This window comes from Rhinopithecus bieti, unplaced genomic scaffold, assembly GCF_001698545.2.
Source record: "Rhinopithecus bieti isolate Rb0 unplaced genomic scaffold, ASM169854v2 scaffold_35312, whole genome shotgun sequence".
In the NCBI taxonomy this organism is placed as follows: domain Eukaryota; kingdom Metazoa; phylum Chordata; class Mammalia; order Primates; family Cercopithecidae; genus Rhinopithecus; species Rhinopithecus bieti.
The window spans coordinates 40,598-63,166 of NW_016814757.1; the positions used below are offsets into that span (position 1 = coordinate 40,598).

The 22,569-nt window shown below is 36.5% G+C and overlaps 1 protein-coding gene across 1 annotated transcript in view; it reads right to left on the bottom strand.

The window, feature by feature from the left end:
- The window catches only part of SYT10 (synaptotagmin 10), a 64,964-nt gene that overhangs the window by 13,076 nt on the left and 29,319 nt on the right, over positions 1–22,569 (bottom strand). Inside the window, exon 3 of the mRNA XM_017851916.1 lies at positions 21,099–21,666. Coding sequence (XP_017707405.1) covers positions 21,099–21,666 — 568 coding nt within the window. The remainder of the gene's footprint in view (positions 1–21,098; positions 21,667–22,569) is intronic.

Here is a 22,569-nt window from a genome sequence, read left to right on the forward strand (position 1 = left end):
TTTTTTGAGACGGGGGCTCTCACTCTGTCGCCCAGGCTGGAGGGCAGTAGTGCAACCATGGCTCATGGCAGCCTCAACCTCTCCAGCTCAGGGGATCCTCTCACCATAGCCTAGCTGGGATTACAGGCATGTGCCACCAAGCCCGGCTAATTTTGGTATTTTTTTGTAGAGACAGGGTTTACCATGTTGGCCAGGCTGGTCTTGAACTCCTGGGCTCAAACGATCCACCTGCCTTGGCTTCCCAAAGTGTCAGGGTTACAAGGGTGAGCTACAGCACCCAGCCACCATCTAACAATTTTTGAGCATTATTTGCCAGGCGCAGTGGTAGGTGCTGCAGCCACCAAGATGGACATGACATGGTTCGGCCCTTGGAGGTCTCAGTTGAGAAGGAAGTGAGTAGGCTTTAAACGGCTAAGAAAATATGTCTGAATGACATTTTTATCTGTTGATTCTCTCCTTGTTTCTCTTTCTGCTTCTTCGTCCACTTGTTTCTTCAGGCTCACTCTAAGGGTTTAAATTTTCCGCCTGACAGCCATTCCCCTTTCCCTCATTGGGTATGTCTCTTTTCAGTTACTATAAATAAGTGTAGGCATATTTTGTTGCCAGCTGGTCAAATAAACGATCTCTTAATGAATGTAGATCATGACACCAAGTTCTACTGAGAAACATGGTGGGGGTGGTAATGGAGAAGCCAGGCACAAAAAAATAGGAGACATATCTCAGGCACGAAATGCTTAGATTCCAATAGGACACAAACCACATGAAGAGAGGGAAAAAAAGCACACAATGTAATCTATAGGATTTAACAAATAAAACATATTTCACATGTCTGACTTATATGGTTTTACTTTTACACATTAAACCATCTGTGAAAGGGATTTTTCTACTCCTCTAGATACATTATGTGCTTATTAGCTGGAACAAAGAAAGTTCACTATGTTTAGTTCCATCTTTTAAAGATCTTTTATATGGATTCAGTTGTAAGTTAATTTTGACCATCTGTTATTAACAGGTATTTGATAAACATGGAGAAGTTTGACTGAGGATTGGCCAAAACACTAACCCAAATAAATTTGAAGCACAGATCATCATTAAGGGGCATCTTCCAGCAGCTCTTTAGTACAAGGTGGTTCGCTTTACGCCTATAGCACTAGGAAGAACTCCACTTAAATATTAAACTCAGCTGGCACGGTGGCTCATGCCTATAATTCCAACACTTTGGGAGGCTGAGGTGGGCTGATCACTTGGGTCAGGAGTTTGAGAGCAGCCTGGCCAAAATGGTGAAACCCTGTCTCTAGTAAAAATACAAAAACACTAGCTAGGTGTGTTGGTGCACAACTGTAGTCCCAGCTACTCAGGAAGCTGAGGCAGGATAACTGCTTGAACCCGGGAGGTGGAGGTTGCAGTGAGCCGAGATTGGGCCACTGCACTCCAGCCTGGGCAACAGAGTGAGACTCCATCTTGAAAAAAAAAAAAAAAAATCAGTTAGAGACCAGCCTGGCCAACATGGGGAAACCCTGTCCCTACTAAAAATACAAAAATTAGCTGGGTGTGGTGGCTCATGTCTGTGATCCCAGCTACTCAAGAGGCTGAGGCAGTAGAATTGCTTGAACCCAGGAGGCAGAGGTTGCTGTGAGTCGAGATCATGTCACTGCACTCCAGGCTGGGGAATAGAGCAAGACTCCACCTAAAAAAAAAAAAAAATTCAAACTCCATGTAGCCAGGAGTTTTAAGAAAATTGAAATGAATTGGGTGGTAAAAATTAACATAAGGGATGCATACATAATAACTGCACAAAAATTTAAGTCTTCATTAAACTAATTTTTTATTTCAAGAAGTGTGAATGTGAAAGAACAAACTGCCAACATATTGCAAAGGACAGAGTACTCTCTAAGGTAAATATCAATATTCTTAAGCTTTCAAAATCTGGAAGTGATCTAAAAGATTACCATGAGAAGATGAATTTAATGAAGGTAAGTGGCTGCATGACCTTAAAAGGGCCCTATAACATATGTAATGCAGAACTCTAGAATTTGGTAACTGCTCTGAGCTACTATGTGAGCTAATTCTCACTACCCTCCACTAAGTCTATGCCCTTATTGATAGTTCAACTCCAACGAACAGGTAGAGTCTTAAGGGCCGCCTCTTCTGTCTGCCACATACCACTGTGGTTTAAAAGGTCATTCTCATCCCCAACAATCCAAGCACTTTAGTGGCCAGTCAAGAACCAAGAAACAAATTGAAGGGTCTCTAAACATATGGCATAAATATAAGGAAATTATACAATAAAGTTATTTGTATAAGGAGTTTATATCACTTTTTTCAACACCCATTTGCTATTATTTTAGACAAAATTTTAGCAAGAATGTTTACTTGCTATATCAATCTACTGTAGGTCCAATCTCACACATGCAATGTGGAGATGGGGAAATTAACAGCAGTAGGTCTAGTGCAGACAGCAAGAAAAAATAGCTACAAAGACACAAAACTGCTAAAAAAAAAAAAAAAAAAAAAAAAAAAAAAAAAGCAGATATTCTAAAAAGAATAGCAAATTGGAATCATTTTGTATTAGGGGTATTAAACAATAATAATGCCTCAGGAATTTGAACTCTATATTTTATTACAGACTTGAACAGTAATTAACATTTAAAGTAATGACCTTGAGTCATCAAGAAAATATATCCTATATGTTCTGTTCAAGAAAATAGAGACATGTACACTATTTTCAGGATTATTTTATCAAAATGCTTAAAATGTTTAAAGTGGTATTATAATTCAGCTCAAAATGAGTAAGGCTTTGAGTTTCTGAAAATTGTGTGGTCTCATTTTTCTACAATTTTATATAAACATGAGTTTTCCATATCAACCTCTGAAGAATTCTTGTATTTTGGGGCAAATAACCATTTGAAAGCCTATTACAAAGTCTAGGATGCAGTGTTCCATAAAATTTATTTCGGGTAAGAAGATTTTTATTCCATTCTCATACAAACTAATTTATCTGGCTGAACAATCACAATAATAATCTTCAGAGTTCCTACTTGGAAAAGGGGCATATGAAAAAAGGGTAACACTGAAGCTGGTTTAGAGGTTATAAATTTGATTTCTTCATGCTGGCTCCACCAAAATGGAGCTGGGTAGATAAAGACCATTTTTTGATGATTGGCTAGTCAACCTCACAGACCGAGTCACAGTTATACAGTGTTTTCCATGTAGTCTTTTTCCAAAATAAAAATAAAAGTCACTGGAAAGACAAATTGACATGCAAATATTTGCATTGCACATCCTATTACAGGACTAATAGTAAAATCAAGCTGTAGCAATGGAGTGTAAGAGATGGAGAGAAGGGAGATTAAAGGCTCCATAACTAGAAGGTCTATGAACCAAGAGAAGTATTCCTGGAGGGCAATAAGCATTAGGTTGGACTTGAAGAATTAACCAGATGGGATTTCACAGGGTAATGAGGAATAATGTTGTATGTGAGTACTATGATTATACTCAGAAATAAAAATGGTCAGTATGCATTGAGAAATACGGAGTTTGGAAACACGTTGGAGAAGGGTTAAGCTTGATGTAGTTGTTTGATGTCTGCTGTGGGCAATAGGGTTACCAAGGTGTTGGTGACATGAAAGTGTGGGAGCTTGGCAGAGTGGAAAGGGCATAGATTCCTGGGTCAAAAAAACTAGAGTTAAAAATAGCAAATCTTCCATGTTCTATTCCAAAGTACATGACAAAAATACTTGACTTCTCTGAGCTTGAGTTTAATTACAAACAAAATGGAGACAATAATAAGTAACTTGCAAAGTAGATATCAAACATGTAAAGTGCCTAGTGTAAACATGTACTCAAAAACAATAATGATGTTAATGAAAATAATATTTGAAAAAAATTTTCTTTATCTTGAGTAGGCTAGATTAGAATGAAAAAAGACATGAGAGAGAGAGAGGTCATTGAAGTAAAGTTGGTGTGGGAAGATGTTGGCTGAGGAAAAGTTTGAATTCAGTGATATATTAGGAAGTTAGAATCATTAACATGTATTAAAAAAAACTAAACAAACAATTGGTTGCTATGGTGATAGCAGTCATCACATCAACTTAGCACCTTAAACGCAGCCTGTCGTCCACATTTCCTTGGTGGTAAGAAAACAGATGGTTTTCTTCACACTGTTAAAAGTGAGATGTAGAACTAGATCAAATGAGCTTCTTCATCAAGTTACTAGTCCTTCATTCACCTGCCCACAAAATAAGCTACAACAAAATACAGACCCAGAGTGGATCTATTGGATTCAAACTACTGTAAAATATATTTCTCCCTGACCTACACTTCTCATTCACCTGAGAAAATCATGGAATTTAACCTTGAACAATCTACTTAACCTCACTTGACCTCAATTTCCTTGGTATAACATGAGGTGCTCAAAGAGATGAGCTAATTTATTTTCCAGCTCTAAAATTCTGTAATTTTAAGCACTGGTGAAAAATGAGAACTAAATAACACATATAGTTTAGGCATGTTTGAGAATGTCTGGACAAGCCCTTTCAGGTCCTGTTTGTTATAGTCCGGGTGGAGCCTCCTTGAAAAGACCACAAACAATCATTTGGTGTGAATAGATAAATTTAAAGGTCAAGAACAAGTAGTCATAAAAAATGGCTATCATTTAAACTTCCAGATAATATGCTAGAGGAGGAAGTATCCAATCCTCAAGGCTGAGAGTATCAGGCTTGATCTAGTTGGGGATTCATGCGGAAAGGCCATACAGGATAATAAACGTGCGATGTCATTTATATTATCTTCTGGCTCCACTAAAATTCTCAAGAGGATTATCTGATGTGTGCTGAACACACAGAGCATACAATATAAAGTCCAAACTATTTGATATGACACACGTGGCCCCTACTAATATGGTCTCTACATTTTTTTTCTGCCTTCATCTTACAAATTTTTTGTTATGCTCCCACAACCCAAAACCTCTGCCCTCCATATATATAAAATAAGTAACTTGTAAGGTCGATATCAAACATGTAAAGTGCCTGGTGTAAACATATATATATGTATGTATATATGTATGTGTATACACACACACACAATGTCTGGTCAGTCTCTAAACTTTCATTCATTCATTAGCACGGTCATGTTTACTGAGTGCATAAATAATGCCAGGCACTCTTCTAGGCATTGAAGAAACACTGATGACTAAGACAAAATTTTTCTCCTCCTAGGGCTTATATGTGATTTCGGACAAGTTGCTTAACCTTGAAGAACACCGTACAATTAATTAGGGATTAATTGGGGGACAAGCTTTAATGGTAACACAGGTCTGCATAATTTTAAATTACTTTTTTTTTTTTTTTTTTTGAGATGGAGTCTCCCTCTGTTGCCCAGGCTGGAGTGCGGTGGCAAGAGCTTGGCTCACTGCAACTTCTGCCTCCTGGGTTCAAGCAATTCTCCCACCTCAGCCTCCTGAGTAGCTGGGATTACAGGCACATGCCACCACATCCAGGAAATTTTGTATTTTGGTAGAGACGGGGTTTCGCCATGTTGGCCAGACTGGTTTTGAACTCCTGACTTCAGGTGATCTGCCCACCTTGGGCCTCCTAAAATGCTAGGATTACAGGCATGAGCCACCACCCGGCTGCTTATTTTAAATTAAATTAAATTAAATTTAATTTAATTTNGCAAGAGCTTGGCTCACTGCAACTTCTGCCTCCTGGGTTCAAGCAATTCTCCCACCTCAGCCTCCTGAGTAGCTGGGATTACAGGCACATGCCACCACATCCAGGAAATTTTTGTATTTTTGGTAGAGACGGGGTTTCGCCATGTTGGCCAGACTGGTTTTGAACTCCTGACTTCAGGTGATCTGCCCACCTTGGGCCTCCTAAAATGCTAGGATTACAGGCATGAGCCACCACCCGGCTGCTTATTTTTAAATTAAATTAAATTAAATTTAATTTAATTTAATTTAATTTATCTTGTGTTGTAAATGTTTTCTAGAGAGATACTTGGATTTTAATTATGGGAACAGTGATGAAAGATATTTGATTCTTTCCACGACGATCGAGGAGGGCATTAGAGGTGGGTGACAATCTAAATGTTGAAAAATGAGTAAAGGCAAAGGTAATTAAAAACAGAGGGGTCAGCTTATAAGAAGGCTGTGAGGGGAGGCTTAGAGTGCTCAGTGATGACCAGAAGGCCAAACAGAAAGCATTGGCTCTGGCAATGCCGGACTATGATTTGAATGGCAACACAGTGGCCTTATTCGAAATGGCCTCTCCTCAGGAGCACATAATCAAATCACCTCTGCAGTCAGGATGAGATCCATTTTTATGGCTAATAACAATTACGTGGAGGGGGTTGCAGTTATATTTAAAAGGGATAATACACAAAGATAATATATGTCAGACTGCAGTTTGCAGCCTGACACACAGTAGGTGCCAGAAAACATACGACTTTTTTTTTTTTTTGCTCAAAACCATGTTTCTGAGGTCAGTGATTAGCATAAGGTGAATGTTCATTCAAAAGCTTACTAAATGAGTAAATAAATAATAAGGTATCAGGCCAGGTCATGACTTCTGTTAGTTGCAGGAGAGGCATCTACTGCTTGAAGGAGTGAAAGTTACCGGCAACTAGAAAACAAGTGACAAAGACACTTTTTACGGGTGTTGTGGTTTGTGTGAATGAAATTTTCTACAATTGTGCAAGTGCTTGCCCACACAGGATGACCTTGAGAATACAATAAACCAGTCATAATAGTTTTGAACTATTTAAAGATACATGCAAGATTTGGGGAGCTACAGTTAGAGGATACTTATCTATTAGCTTTATTGGACCTTATTTCTCTATAGATCTCTCTAGTCTTGTGTGATATGGGATTATGTTTGCTGTAATTCTATAGCACACTAAAATTTCAGAATCAAATGCATCCCTAAGGTCTGTAAATTGCTCTTTTTCCTTACATATCTGGTAATTTCTCCCAACCAGCCAGCACATGCAGTCTAGTGACTAAAGATGGCAAATGGGAGGGAGGAAGAAGCAATTTGATGAAGTACAATTAGGAAATGCAATTAACATTGTAATCCTTTTCCAGTTTCTAGCCCACTTTCTCTTTTTCTTTCAAAGAACCACAATTTTTGGACAACACGCCCTCCCTGCCTTTCGTCTTCCTCCCAGTGATTCTGATTCAATCAGGTTTCATTGTGTTCCATAGAGGTCAGGGAAGAAACAGGAAAATGAGATTTCTATCACAAAACCTAGTGAGATTCCTGGATTTTTACATCATATTTTCATTATTCACTCTTTTCTGCCTTCTCTACTTGAAGATAAAGAAAATGCTCACCACGTGCCTTTCAGCAGGACTTCCTTGTATTTCTGCATGAAAGAAGCAATGAATTTTATACTAAGCACATAATCTTAAGCATTGTGCTTGGCCATGGCACTAAATCCAGGTGAAGCATAGCTGAGGTCAGGGCAGGAACGGGGCAGAGAACATGGCTGTGTTAGAGACAGTATAATTACAAAACCCCCCTGGACATTAAGTGATTAACAGCAACCACCCAGAGCTACTATTGCCACGACACTGTTTAAGAGTGCCTATGTCACTGCTCAATGGGAGATCCATTTTCAGTTCCCTTCCAAATGGGAAACAACTACTAGTTTGGTGCAAAAATAATTGTGGTTTCTGCCATTAAAGAAAATCGCAAAAGCTGCAATTACTTTTGCACCAACCTCATATATGCCAGAATGGTTTAGCTCTTGTCCTATCCAACATAACCAAGGACTGTAGCTATCAGGAGCCACAAAGTGACAGAGCTGAGGCCTTAAAACAATCCTTCCTTGATTTAACTAATCAAGTCTCAAAATTAGCTGTGTAATGAAGACAGTGAAGTAGGAGGGAATAGCCCCACATAGATACTGAGACAAGAGCAACTTGAGACACAAAAAGAGGATACAAATTTCATAACAACTCTTCCTTTCATCATACTAGATAAGAGATAAATCATAAGCTTATTGGTGCAAAAAAACAGAGACTTATTCTCAAACTTCCATCATCATTTAAATAGGGGCATGAAAACGTGTGCAATAAACTATATACAACTCTCCTTAGAGTGTTTGATGCTTTTAAATATATTTACAAAATTCTTAATTAAAGGAGTCCCTGTAAGTATTGCTGTATATAGACACCTAGACTGGATGAACTTGACTTCACTGTTTTAGAGAATTGATTGACATTGTTCCACTTCTGGCTCTCAAAGTTTATTCTCCACATAATAGCCAGAGATCGTATTGATTCTAAGGGAGTCTATGGCTCACTTCTCAACAAAAGCCATCAACGGCCTCAAACGTAACTCAGAATAAAACCCAAAGCTCTTTCCATGGCCTGAAGACTCTAGATGACCTGACGCTCAGCTATCTCTCTGATTTCATCTCCCATCACTCCCATCTGAGAGTTCTTATCTGAGCACTCTATCTAGGGTGACCTCCACTCCACTACCACTGCCTACTTCCTACCCTGCCTCATGTTTCATATAGTACATGCCTTCATTCATGTGCATACTGTATATTTGTTTCATTATTTTCTGTCTTCTTTTCTGGAATGTTGGCCTTCTAGAAAAGGAACACTTTATGTCCTGAGACGCTGGGAAGAGTGTTTGGTAAACAGGAGAACTAAACAAAAGTTTGCTGGGTTGATGGGGGTAAGATCCTTGCTCCTCTCTCCTATATAAACAGATGCAGTCTACTTGTTATGATAACAGTGTGTTTGGGCACAATTTTCTGTGTCCAGTTATCTACATTTTTCTGTAGACTGGTATTTGACAGGTGCCAGCTTCCTTTTACTTACCATAGGATGCGAGACAATAGATATTGAAAAATCTAAAGGCACTGTAAAAGCATGAATAAAATGGATATCCAGTCAGTAAGGTCTCTGGTTTACTGAATTAAATGTGCAGGACTTAATGCAATATATGTCATGGCATAGTCTTGAATAATATTGTCACATTTTGTTCTGCTTTTAAGATTTAGGAAAAGAGTTAAGGCATCAGTATCTCTCATTCATTTTTTTCAAAATATGAGGGTAATACATTTAAGAAATCTAAATATTAGGGCAAGAACTTTAGGACGTAGAAGTAGCTGGGGTATCAGCAGTTGAGTGGATAACAAGGTGGTTTCTTTGTGTGCAGCATGGTAGCATGTCAGGGATAACTGACAACTAGAAACTTTAAATTTTACAAATATTTTACATTTATCATCTAATTTTACTTTCGAAATATTCTTGTTGGGTTGATATTATTATAAATCTCTTTTGGTGGATGAAGAAACAATTTCAGAAATGTTCAGCAACTTATTCTAAGTGATACAGCTAAAGGTAACCATCCCAGGATTCTAATGAAAGTATACTCATTAGCATTTTAACTCCTGTACTTTCCTGCTTCACTCTGTGGCTTTACCTAATAGAAATGGTGCCTACAATTTTAGTGGCCAGAAAACAAAATTGTTTTGTGGTCTTAGATTGCAAAGTCAGCAGATAAAGTACCAAAAAGTTTTTTAGAAATTAGAAAATCAGATACTTAATTGATAGCAAACTCCTTACTGCACTCTGTTATAGAAAAGGAGAAGAATTATTCTGAACATTTACATTTAAAAAACATCTGCATATTCTTGTCACTATATAAGAGTGTGTTAATAACTAATAATTATACTGGTTAAATGCAAAGGAGAAATAGAACAACTTTAAACAGTATCTTTGGAACCACACTAAATTCCTAGAACTTGTAACAGGCCCAGCTATGCTGCTGGAGCATTAGGGAGCTAAATAGCTTCTCTTTATTTCCTACAACCTTCAAACATTAAAATATACCAGGACATAGCTGATAGAATAATAACCCAAATATGAATTTTTTTGTTAATTCCATCTAAGAGAGAAAAATTACCTGGATATTTTCTGAAATAATATTGACTCCAATTGATTTTTAAAACAAGGCAAAGAGAAGCATTGCTTAGTTCTCTATGCATATCAATCACAGTTTTACAAGACAGATTTGACAGGATTACAAGTTTTAAAGGCCTTATGCATACGTTTTTGCCACAAATATTATGTTACAAACTTCTGTAATTCAAACTATATTAGTTTTAGCAATTCCAATTCTGTAAGCCAATAGTTGAACTTCCGTGTTTCACAAAAAAATTCATTTCTTTTCCTTTCTCTTTACTACATTTCAAGTATGGTAAAACTCTAATATCATTCAGGGTGAACAACTGAACTAGGCATGAAAGCTTTAAAACCTAGTTCTGGCTCTCCTGCTAATCAGCTTTGTGAATTTAAATTATTTTCTTAACATCCTTGGGCTTCAGTTTTCTAAACTATAAAAAGAAAGGATTAAACGTGGACTCTCTACCAATTCTAAAATAATGATTATATGATCTAAACATGAGACTCTCAAAATTCTGCCCAGAATATGCCCATGAACTTTTAAGGTAGTATGAAAAGACTTCTGACCTATTACAAATCTTACGTACTTTACTCTGAGAGCAAGATCTCAGGTCATTATTTAAGATATTGATCTTATTTATATATAATTATATAATTTGGGTATTTGATTATTCAACCTGAAAGCAATGAATTGGAGCAGTAAGGAAAGCAGGAAGCGTGCAAACTTAAAATAGACATGAGATATTTTAAATATAAGAGAGCATTGGACAGAAATGAAAATCTGCTTTTTACATTTATATAGTTAATGGTCACAAAGATCACGACTGTTAATAAAAGGATAATTTACATTCAGAATACTCTAAAAAGCAGAAACATCTGTGGCATTTAATAAATATTTATATTTTAAATTTCTAAGATAAACTGGGAACATAAAATATGTTTTGGAAACGATGAAATTAACATAGAGAGCTATTTTCCAGGCTATTTTTAATAAATGATGTATATCTGTGTCTGAAATATTAATTTTAAGAGGCATAAATTCTTACTTTTTCAATTGCAATGAAATGTGGAATTCCACTTTATTTTTTATTTTTATTTTTTTTGAGATGGAGTCTCGCTCTGTCGCCAGGCTGGAGTGTAGTGGTGTGATCTTGGCTCACTGCAACCTCTGCCTCCTGGGTTCACGCAATTCTCCTGCCTCAGCTTCCCAAATAGCTGGAACTAGTAGAGAAGAGGTTTCACCATGTTGACCAGGATGGTCTCAATCTCTTGACCTCGGGATCCACCTGCCTCGGCCTCCCAAAGTGCTGGGATTACAGGCATGAAGCATTGCGCTAGGCCCAGAATTCCACATTTAAGGAGATCCTTTGAAGTTCTTTATGTAATAAAGAGTAGAATGTTTTAGCAATGATCATGGCTCTTTCTTACTTTCTGTGGTTGAAGCCTTGTCTTATCATCAGCCTTTACAGGACTAATTTGATTGCTCCTAAGGTAATGAGCATGTAGACGTACAGTCAGATACACAGCATGGTCCAGAAAGGTTATAGGAAATTAACCTGTTTGTAATTAGGAAACATTTTCTTTCTTTAGAGTATCAGTGAGAGATTCAGCAGGAAACAGATGGCACACACAAATCAGAGTAATTCCAGAGGGCTTCATGAAGGGCTATTCACAGAGATGTGAGCTGGGAGGAGGAACCACAAGAGACAGCTACCCTGGAGTGGTAACAGCAGAGGTTGTCATGACCACTAGCACTTAAAGAGCAAGTGGGGACAGTTACCTGGATTCAGAAAGAAAGTAGTCAGAAGAAAAGCCTGCTTTGAGAAAAACCGTACCCTCAGATGAAGGGCAGAGACAGCCTGAGGTTTTCTTGCAGGGGAAGAGAGCAATGGACAGAAATATATTTCCCAAGGTCATTCTTCCGCCTTAATATTTCTTGCCAGAAGGACAGAAAGTCTGAACCAAACCAACCAGCCTTTTGAGGCACCAAACAGGGTGGAGAACAGCAGACACTGAACCTAAAGACACACCTAGGAGATATCCAGCATCTTCAGCTTCTGAGGTTTTATAAGATGCAGACTGGTGAGGGAACAAAGAGGGAACAAAGTGCCTAACGGAAAGGGAAGAGAGCCCTCTTCCCTTAGGAAGAAGCCCAAAGAGCCCTCTTCCTTGGGAGAAGTCTGACTCTCGGAATATGAATCTGAATTGAAAATGAAAAGATGAGTGAGGCTTCCCAGGCAGAAACAGGGACAATGGACATTTCAGGCAGAGGTATCAGTCAGTAAGAAAGCTTGCGGGCCTGGAAACATATTGCTTTGAGTGAGGTGAAATTGATGCAGAGAAGTCACATAGGAGAGTGGTGGAAATGAATAGGGAAAGTTAGAACTAACTGCCAGTTCATAAAGAATAGGTAGAGTCAGAAATCAGAAGGGATAGGAAGGATAGGCAGTGGAATATGGTGCTCAGGAGGGTGATACCTGGAGTGGAAGTGGAGAGAAATGAAGATGCCAAAATCCTCAATGAATGTGTGAAAAATAATTGAGATACTGTCTCCAGGTAGGATATGAGGTCCAGGCCAGATGGCATTATAAGTATATACATCATACATTATAAAAAGCAGCAATAGTGTCTACTCACTGAATCACAGCACACAGTAACTAAAAAGATGTAAAGGAGCTCTAACTCAAAACTTTCCGACTTGAATAGAAAAATATAAGACCTAAAACTATCCCTCATGATATTACTGTAAGTTTTAGTATCAAGGTCTTTACTCCTATTTAATATGATGCTACCTAAACAACCACCAAAAACCCACCATAAAATACATCTTATGGCATGTATGGAACACTTACAAATATCCGACTGTGCTGATCACTTATGTTACTTAGTCCTAACAACAAACTATGGTTAGCCTTCCCATAATTCCCATTTTACAGATACTATAATTAATACTTAAAGAGATTTAGTAACTTGGTCAAGCCATACACAGATAAGTGACACAGCAGGAATATAAAGCAATGTGGGTTTGTTACAGAGACTCCAGTGCTTCATTAAGCACTTAGAGGCTACATTGCCTCTAACTACAGACACAGAGAAAGGGATAGTCCCAAGGATATAGTGGGGAAGCTCGATGGGAGTTATAATATTTACCAGTACAACTATGTAGGAATTTAAATGGGAAATTATGTAGATATGATGAATTTAGGCAAAACCATCCTTTTGTTTTTCAAACAATCCCAAATATTATAACTAAAATATGGTTGGGAGCTATTCCTTAAGTGGCTGCTTGATACTCATTTTTGAATGACACCCTTCCAATGCGTCTGAATATCACACAGTGCTTACCCAGCAATTCTAGATTTGTCTAAAAAGTATGGCATCACTGCTGAATTACATTTAAAACTGGTGGCACAAATTTAAGTTCAGATTTGCATTAACTTTGACTTTTTTGTTTTGTAAAACAGAAGCCTGTAATCAATGTTACAGGAAGCTGCTGTTTAAACTGCTAATAAAAGGCTAATATAATAATTGTTGTGGGCTATTTCATAGCCACTTACCTGCGATCTTTCCCATGAAAGTAAAAATAGTCAAAACACACTGATCAGACAACAAAAGCTTGTTCTCTAAATGTGCATAGATGTGATCTAACATGAAAATAACATAATAAATTATGATGATTTATTTAATATCACTCATGAGACAAAGCTCCTTTAAGTAGGCTGGCTGAGTTAGGCAGATGTTAAGGCCAAGAAAAATCATACTTTGGGAACTGAACTCCCATGGTCTTATGATAGTATATGAAGGACTCTACTATTTTTAAACTGAAGTTAAATTTAATTTTAAATTAACATAGATACTTCCCATCAATTCTAGCAAAATAAAAGACCGTACATACAGGTTCATGGAATTTACTTGCATCATTTGAGTTAATCTATCATCAGTTACTGGTGGCCCATAAGCAGATATGTAATCTGTGACACACCAAGGCCAGGTTTATTGCAGAGATGAAACAGAAAACTAGGAATGTTCATAGAGGAGCAGATGTGGGTTCATCGTCCCAACCTGCAGGTCAATAGCTACAATACTGTCTGTTACACCCCAGGAGACCTGGTAAGACAGATAGCCCCTGACTAGAAAGGTTTGCTTCCTACTGCCCCACTTTCCATCATACTCTTTTCCTTAAAATAAAACTGGAATTTCACCACTCTTTAAAATGTTCTTAGCTGACACATGTTTCATAGTTAATGAACTTTGGAAGGCAATTCATTGATAGCTAAATGCGAAAAATATATAGCATTCTTCTGATCCTATGATTGATCCAGGATGATTGAGGGTAGAATTAAAAGACATCTCTATATTAAAAGAATTTTAAATATTAAAAAATTTTAGTAATGTGTAATAAAATATGTTATTTCAAACTGAAGCTCAGCAGGTGCATCCAGTACTCTGAATGGCTGACACGATGAACACAGCAGTTCCTTTGTACTTGTCCTGTCAAGGTCTACTCTTTCAAACAATACCTGACAGACGCTTAGTTAGAATATAACAGATTCAAACATTTTATACCTGTAATCAGGTCAATGTGGTATACACAAGCAACTTCCTTACTTGCAAGAATTTTAAAGTGTGTAGAACACAGTTGGTGCAAAAAGAAAATTTCATTGAATAGGTAAGTAAATAAATATGCAAATGAAGGGAGTTCTGTTCAAAAAAAAGGAAATCTTTTCCTTGTCTACCTATCTTTTCAATGGCTTCTTGAGTATGCACAGGAAAACTACATTCAAATATTCCAAATACATTAGTCTTGGTTGGCTGTGGTGGCTTACGCCTGTAATCCCAGCACTTTGGGAGGCCGAGGTGGGCAGATTACCTGAGGTCAGGAGTTTGAGACCAGCCTGGCCAACATGGTAAAACCCCGTCTCTACTGAAAATACAAAAACTAGCTGGGCATGGTGGCACACGCCTGTAATACCAGCTACTTGGGAGGCTGAGGCAGGACAGTTGCTGGAACCTGGGGAGGTGGAGGTTGCAGTGAGCTGAGACCACACCACTGCACTTCAGCCTGAGGGATAGAGCGAGACTCTGTCTCAAAAAAAAAGAAAATAGTCTTTATAGTGATTGACATTTAAAAAAAATTCAATGTTTCAATAATATTATGCATAATAGCTTAAATATAAAATGTATATAAAGCAACATGCTGCAAATAATTCTTTTTCTGTAGTCATTCATCCAGTTACTACCATATATTCATTCTATCTGGTTGCCAATAGCTAACTCCTACTACTAAATTCTTGTATGTCTTTACATAGACCTTTTTTTGTATATATAACTGAATATGAACATATATTTCTCCCTTACATTTCAGAAATAGCAGCATAGGGTACACATGTTTTTTAATATTATTCCCCATGCTGGAGATGTTTCTATGCTAGTATTAAAGGTGGTTGGCTTGCCAGATTTGTGATATATAGTAGGATGATTGCTAAAGTGAAAACGAAAATTTTGCACAGAATGAAGATTCACCTTTATTGTTTCTTTTGTCAATATCAAATTTCAAAACAATTGCTACTTCCTGAAAAATATTAATCCTTCTTATATAATTTATTAATGAAATCATAAATATGAAATATGTGCCTCTTGTTTCAACCTGATAACATTTTTGTTAATAAATTTAAAATGTTCCTGCTTTATTTCATATATATATGGGTGCCATACCCTGAATATTAAAAAGAATTTGTCTGCAAAAAGTAGCTAACATTAACAAAGTATACCTAAGCATATCCTTGTTTACTTGTAATCAATAGGGTACAACATTGCACTGTTTTCTCCTCTGGTAGTGGCAGATCTGTATTTATACAACTCTACACTTAACCCCATATGAAAATTTGCTACGTTATTTATTCAAAAAGCATTTATTCATTAACCACTAAGCGCTCATATTATGTAAGGGATGCAAGAGATATACAAGATGATTTCTGCTTTCCAGAAGCTCAGAGACTAGTGGCAGACATAAGACAAACACCTGCAGAATGTTTAAATAAGTGAAGCAGACAATGCTTTCATTAGCATATATTAGCTTCTTTCCATTCTCGTTGCTACCAGCCTCAATCAGGCTTTGCTCATCTCATCTAGTCTGTTACATTCCTACTGAGCACCACATTTCACAATCTCCCACTCTGAGCCATTGTACACACGGGTTGCCATATGAAGTAATGGCTTCACTGATTTCACTCTTCTAATAAAAAACAGAATAAATAGAAACTCCTATGACATTAAATGTCCTCTTGATTATAGATAAAATATAACATTTTGGTTTGAGTTCCCTTTAGTCTCTTCACTTCATATTCACACTTTACTTTTCTGTCCCCTGAAAACATGTTACAGTCTTGTTTATTTCCTTTTCCTCATGCTGTTTTTTTCTTTGAGAATCACTCAACTTTTTCTTCAGAATTCTATCATCATGGAAAGGCAATCTGAAATATTTTCATATGGGATACAGTCAGTACCAAAAAGTGTGTGTGTAGACAAGACCACATTTGTGGAGGCTATCAGGAAACGGTTATATAATAATTTACACTGAGGCATATACTTTATTTCCTTGCTGTTTGTCTCTTTTGTTAAAGTCCTTCAGTAAAACTTGTATTTTACTAGTCTTTCTTTCAGTTTTAGAACTAAATATAAACTTCGTTCATAGAAAGTTCTCAGTAAATATTTAATCAAATTAAAGTTATTTGAATCAAATGCTGTAGAACAGAAAATTTTGGGGGATGAACTGTTCTAGGAAGATTTTTTTGGATAAGGCCTTGGACAGGCCTTTGCACCTGTGGAAAAAAATATGATAGAGACTCTGTGATGAAAATTTGTGGGAATGCGACACTTAAGACCCTTAAAAACAACAATCACAAAAGCCGCTAGGTCTGATTTTCACAGAGTCTTCTCTGCAACAATTATGAGATATAATTATATAATTAGCATGAAGAAGGAAAAAGACAGCCATGGCATTTACAACAATATGATAATAAAGCAAGTCTTAATGATTCTAAGAAGAATCATAAAAAATTAAAGATACACCAGCTAGTGCTTTTCAAAATGATAGCAAAATGGTATTTTTTTTCCCCAGTAAATTTTGGTTTAAATTAAATTGGAGATTTGCAATTATATAAAGGCACTCTTTAAAAATCTCATAAATGACTATTTCAAAAAAAAACTTTAGTTATGAGTTCTTACAATTACAAAGTTATAAGAATTATAAGAATATTTATATTTGTCATCATTATCTTTTAATCTGACAGTTTTTGTTTGTTTGTTTGAAACAGATTCACTCTGCTGCCCAGGCTGGCATGCAGTGGCACTGTCTTGGTTCACTGTAGCCTCCCCCTCCCAGTTCAAATGATTCTCCTGCCTCAGCCTCCCAAATAGCTGGGACTACAGCTGCGTGCCACCATGCCCAACTAATTTTTTATTTTTAGTGGAGACGGGGTTTCACTCACCATGTTAGCCAGGCTGGTCTCAAAATCCTGACCTCAGGTGATCCACCCGCCTTGGCATCCCAGAGTGCTGGGGTTACAGGCATGAGCCATCGTGCCCAGCCAATAGTCTTTTAATCCAGTATTTATTTTATTTGTTACATAAACTCTTTTATATCTGTGCCTGCACAGTTTGATTTGCCTTTGTAGGTTTCCACAAGCCTTAAACAAGTGAGAGCATATCCTACATTGCTTTTTATTTCTTTCCTCTTATTCTCCATTTTCTAGAAGACTCAATAATTTCTGCATGAAATTCTTAAAATTAATGATGTGTGAATAGAAAAGAAAGTTTCTTAATGAAATTTCCACCTGCATCATTTTTTTTCCTTTTTACTAATAAGAAGATGTAACATTGCTTAATGATTTTTCAAAGGATGAACAGAAATTTTAATTAAATACTACCCTAACCATAATATTTGGCCACATAGTCTAGAAATTCAGGTTTCATTACTATATTTCCAAACAAAAATCCAGAAGCAATATTCCAAACAATGTGTGGTTCAATGTTCTAGTTAAAGGAGAATGCTCTTTTATTAGAATAATCTAAAAATGTGTTTTATTTTCTGCCAACTTCTTTTTATATTCAGAATTCAGAAATGAGAATGTCTGCAGAGGTGGCAGGTGGAATAAAGGTAGCCCCAAAGATGGGCATCCCCTAATTCCTGGAATCTGTGAATAATGTTACTTAAATGGCAAAAGGGGCTTTGTGGATGTGATTAAGATTATGGACTTTGAGATGGGGAGATTTTCCTAGATTACCCACTGGGGCCCAATATAAGGCAATGAATGCCTGTGGCCTCTAGAATCAGGAAAAAGCAAGAAAATGGGTCTCCCTAAGAGCCTCCAGAAAAGAATGCAGCCCTGTCAACCACATTCATTTTATTTAAGTTAGTAAGATCCATGTCAGATTCTTATTTTTATTTTTATTTTGAGACAGAGTCTTGCTCTGTCGCCCATGCTGGAGTGCAGTGGCCTCGATCTCGGCTCACTGCAACCTCCGCCTCCCAGGTTCAAGCAATTCTCCTGCTTCAGTCTCCCGAGTAGCGGGGATTACAGGCATATGACACCATATCTGGCTAATTTTTTGTATTTTTAGTAGAGATGGAGTTTCACCATGCTGGCCAGGCTGGTCTTGAACTCTTGACCTCGTGATCCACCCACCTCAGCCTCTCAAGGTGTTGGGGATTACAGGCATGAGCCACCGCACCTGGCCCCATGTCAGGTTTCTAACCAAACTGTAAAATGTTTGTGTAAGACTATATTTGTGGTAATTTCTAACCAAACTGTATTTCTAACCAAATTATAAAAGATTTCTAACCAAATTGTAAAATGTTTGTGTAACATAAATTTGTGGTAATTTTTATAACAGAAGTAAAAACTAACATTCAAGCCATATGGGAGAGCTGAAAATAAACTTAAGTAATTTATTAATATTAACAAACAATGAATAAATATTGTTGGCAATGAGAAACTAAAGTTTCCACAAGGAATCCACTTTTTTTTTTTTTTTTTTTTTTTTTTTTTGAACGAGTCTTTGCTCTGTCACCCAGGGGAGTGCAGTGGCCGACTCAGCTCACTGCAACCTCCGCCTTCCCCGGGTTCACGCACATTCTCCCACCTCAGCCTCCTGAGTAGCTGGGACCACAGGCGCCCGCCATCTCGCCCGGTTAATTTTTTGTATTTTTAGTAGAGACGGGGTTTCGCCGTGTTAGCCAGGATGGTCTCATCTCCTGACCTCGTGATCCGCCCGTCTCGGCCTCCCAAAGTGCTGGGATTACAGGCTTGAGCCACCGCGCCCGGCCGGAATCCTACTTTTTTCTAAGTAGAACCAGTTTGGAAAACGTATGAATGTTAAAAAAAAAAAAAAAAAAATTCACTGTCAATCTCCTAGTCGATTATACTAATTTTTAGATTTTATTGGCAGATTATATACCTCTGAGCCTGAATATATGTACAGAACATACTTCACTTTTTAATAAAAAAATGTGTTTTTTGCAACCTTAGTACTTAGAGCATGCCAAACATAAATAGGTACTCAGTAAATATTTGTTGAATAAATAAAAAGTAATAATAAGACTGAGGAATCAAGAGAAATAATCTAACAATTAACTGCCATCTGCATTTGTAGAATTCTAGAAGGTGTTATTTTAAAACAATAAAATCAGTATTCATCATGTTTTCCCTGTGGGAATATAGGTAATAAAATGAACACAAATGTGAAATCAAAAGAGCCCCACTGTGCATTTGAAATATGATCCACTTTGAAAATTCCTTCTTTGTTCCCTAATAGATATCACAATAGAGATTATGACACAAGAATTCAACAACTAAAAATGTTATGATGCTGGAATACAACATTGAACTGGCAGCATAAATTTTCAAATTAATTTATCCACATAATTTACAATGACAATATAATTATCCCACATACTGATTGTAATTAGTAAAACATTCATAACTGGAAAAACACAAAAGGAGCTATTCTGAATAAAAAGGTATCCTTATGTTTTAAATAATCCCTTGTCTCTGTTCAAAACTTCAACGCTTTAAACTTATAAGATGTATTACAACTCAAACAAAAGATGGTAAATATGTAAAAACAACCTGATGGTAAAAAATTAAATGTCCCCATTTAAAAGCTAATAAACTAAAGCAAGCAATCTAACTTAAGAGATCACTTCTCTAGCTCCACATCTATAATTCTATACCGGAAAAATAATCTTGAAAAAAACAGATTTACAAAAAAACCCACAATTTTTCATATAACAAAATTTATGCCTAACTTAAGTGTCTAACAGTAAGAAAATGGTTAAGTAAATGGATCATGTATTTCAACATCATGTGCTAAAATGAATATAGAATGAAAGAAAATTGGTGTGAAAAAAATTAAGCTTGGTATGTTCTTAATATTCTAAAATACGCATAGCAAAAAGTTGGAAAGCAATATGCCAAAATATTATATATAATTGGTAGCACTGTAGATTGTTTTAATTTTATGCTATGTGTTTTACTCTGTTTATAAAATTTTCAGTACTGAAGTTGGTATTATTTTATAATCAGAAAAGTATTTTGTAATGAAAAGAAAAGTTTTAATGTAAACAATGATTACTTCTTGATCATTGATCATTTCATATATTGTAGTTGTGTGTATTCTATGAAAGCTTCTGAAGTAATGGGTTGTTTCATATCAAACCAAGGACTTTTCAAATAGCATCAAAGTACATTTTAGGTTTGATTTGATGAATTATCTTAAATAATGAAGTCATTATTCTTAAAGAGTGAAATAATTTCTAAAATAATGAAATTAACAAAATTATCTTAAATAATGAAAACCAATACTAACTATGAGGAAACTGGGTGCTGTAGATAGGATATTTATATTACAGATAAATATTTTAAAGGAGAAATAGTCTACAAGTTCTGTTAATTTATAAGAGCTTTTTTTTTATTTACACAATCACTAGGGTTACCAATATATTCAGCATTAGGTGACTGAATTATTAGTAGTAGAAATGAAATCTTACCTTTGCAGGATCTTAGACATAAATTCCATAACTCTATAAGACTTATCCCAATAATTTGGGTAATAAGTACTCATGTATCACTGTAAGTCAAATAAAAAACAATACATTGGTGGAATTACTACTTACTGTGGTAGCACAATGAATATCTTTCCATACTGTGGCTTCCCTGGAGAGATCAGAGACTTCAAACAAATTATCAAGAATCACTTCCCCAATCATGTCATGTCTAGAAAATCTGTCAAAATCATATACACTGAAATGTAGTTTTCGGTTGCTTAGTTGATCGTATGCTACAGGAAATTGAAAAGTTTCATCAAATACAGGATTTAAAGTCTTTCTGTGCACGCGGGTCTGAAATTTCTTTTTCCTGTCTGGAAGAAGATACATCTTCACATAAGGGTCAGAAGTTCCTGTGAAGTCTTTAGCAGGGAGATCTAAGGCTTTGATAATTTTAACAACTAGAAGTTCATTTTCATAATCATACTGGAGGGTAAAGTTAAGTTTCCCACAGGTTTTGACATCTTCTTTTTGGTTGCCTTCAGAGTCAACTGATCTCTGTTTGTAGAGTTCTGGCTTTATCCTCCCAATGCTGGTTGTTGTTTCTCCTCTTTGTAAAACAGGTTCCGTGCCCATGCTAAAATCAACACTGGAAACCTGCATTTGCCTCGGTAGGTGTCTTCGGAAGGAATTGTGGCTGAACACACACACATATACACAAAATCATTGAGGGAGATCATTTCGATGAGAATGTTATACAGTGGCATATAAACTCTCCCCCACCCCCAGAACAGTGAAAAGATATCTATATCTACATAGATAGACACAAACATATAATCAAAGAGGTACTTTTGAAGAAAAATAAAGAAGTACAATATTCAAAGAGAAGTCCCCTAAAATTCCAGAACACCTAAAACACTTAAATGTTCTTCGTGTGTGTGTGTGTTTGTTTTTTCGAGACAGGTTCTGTCACCCCAGCTGGAGTATAGTAGTGCTATTATAGCTCACTGTAGCTTAAAACTCCTGAGCTCAAGTCACCCTCTGGCCTCTACCTCCTGAGTAGCTGGGACTACAGGCGTGCGCCACCTTACCTGCTCAGTTAATTTTTAAATTTTTTTGCAGAGACAGAGTCTTGCTATGTTGTCCAGGCTGGTCTTGAACTTCTGGACTCACACAATCCTCTCACCTCAGTCTCCTAAAGTGCTGGGATAACACATGTGAGCCACAACATGTGGCTGGCAAATGTTAATTTTCATAAGCTTTTGGAATTTTGTACTCTCAATCATAAGCATATAATTAAAATTAAGCAAAAAATTAAAAACAATTCTAAAGAAACCTGATTAGCAAAAAATTCAATATTCCACAGAAAATTGTGAATGTTATCAATCATCTGGGTCTATCTAGATGTAAGCATTATACAGACAAAATCATTCAGATGGCTGGTTTGTTTTCATCTGGATATTTGGGTCTCGTGAATTTCACGTTTTAGTGACTACAGTATTAAAACAAAAACATATTATAAGTCCACATTTTCTTATAATGAGTTGTTTCTAATTCTTAATCTTACTAAATGAATATTTACTTTTAAAAAGAATATATG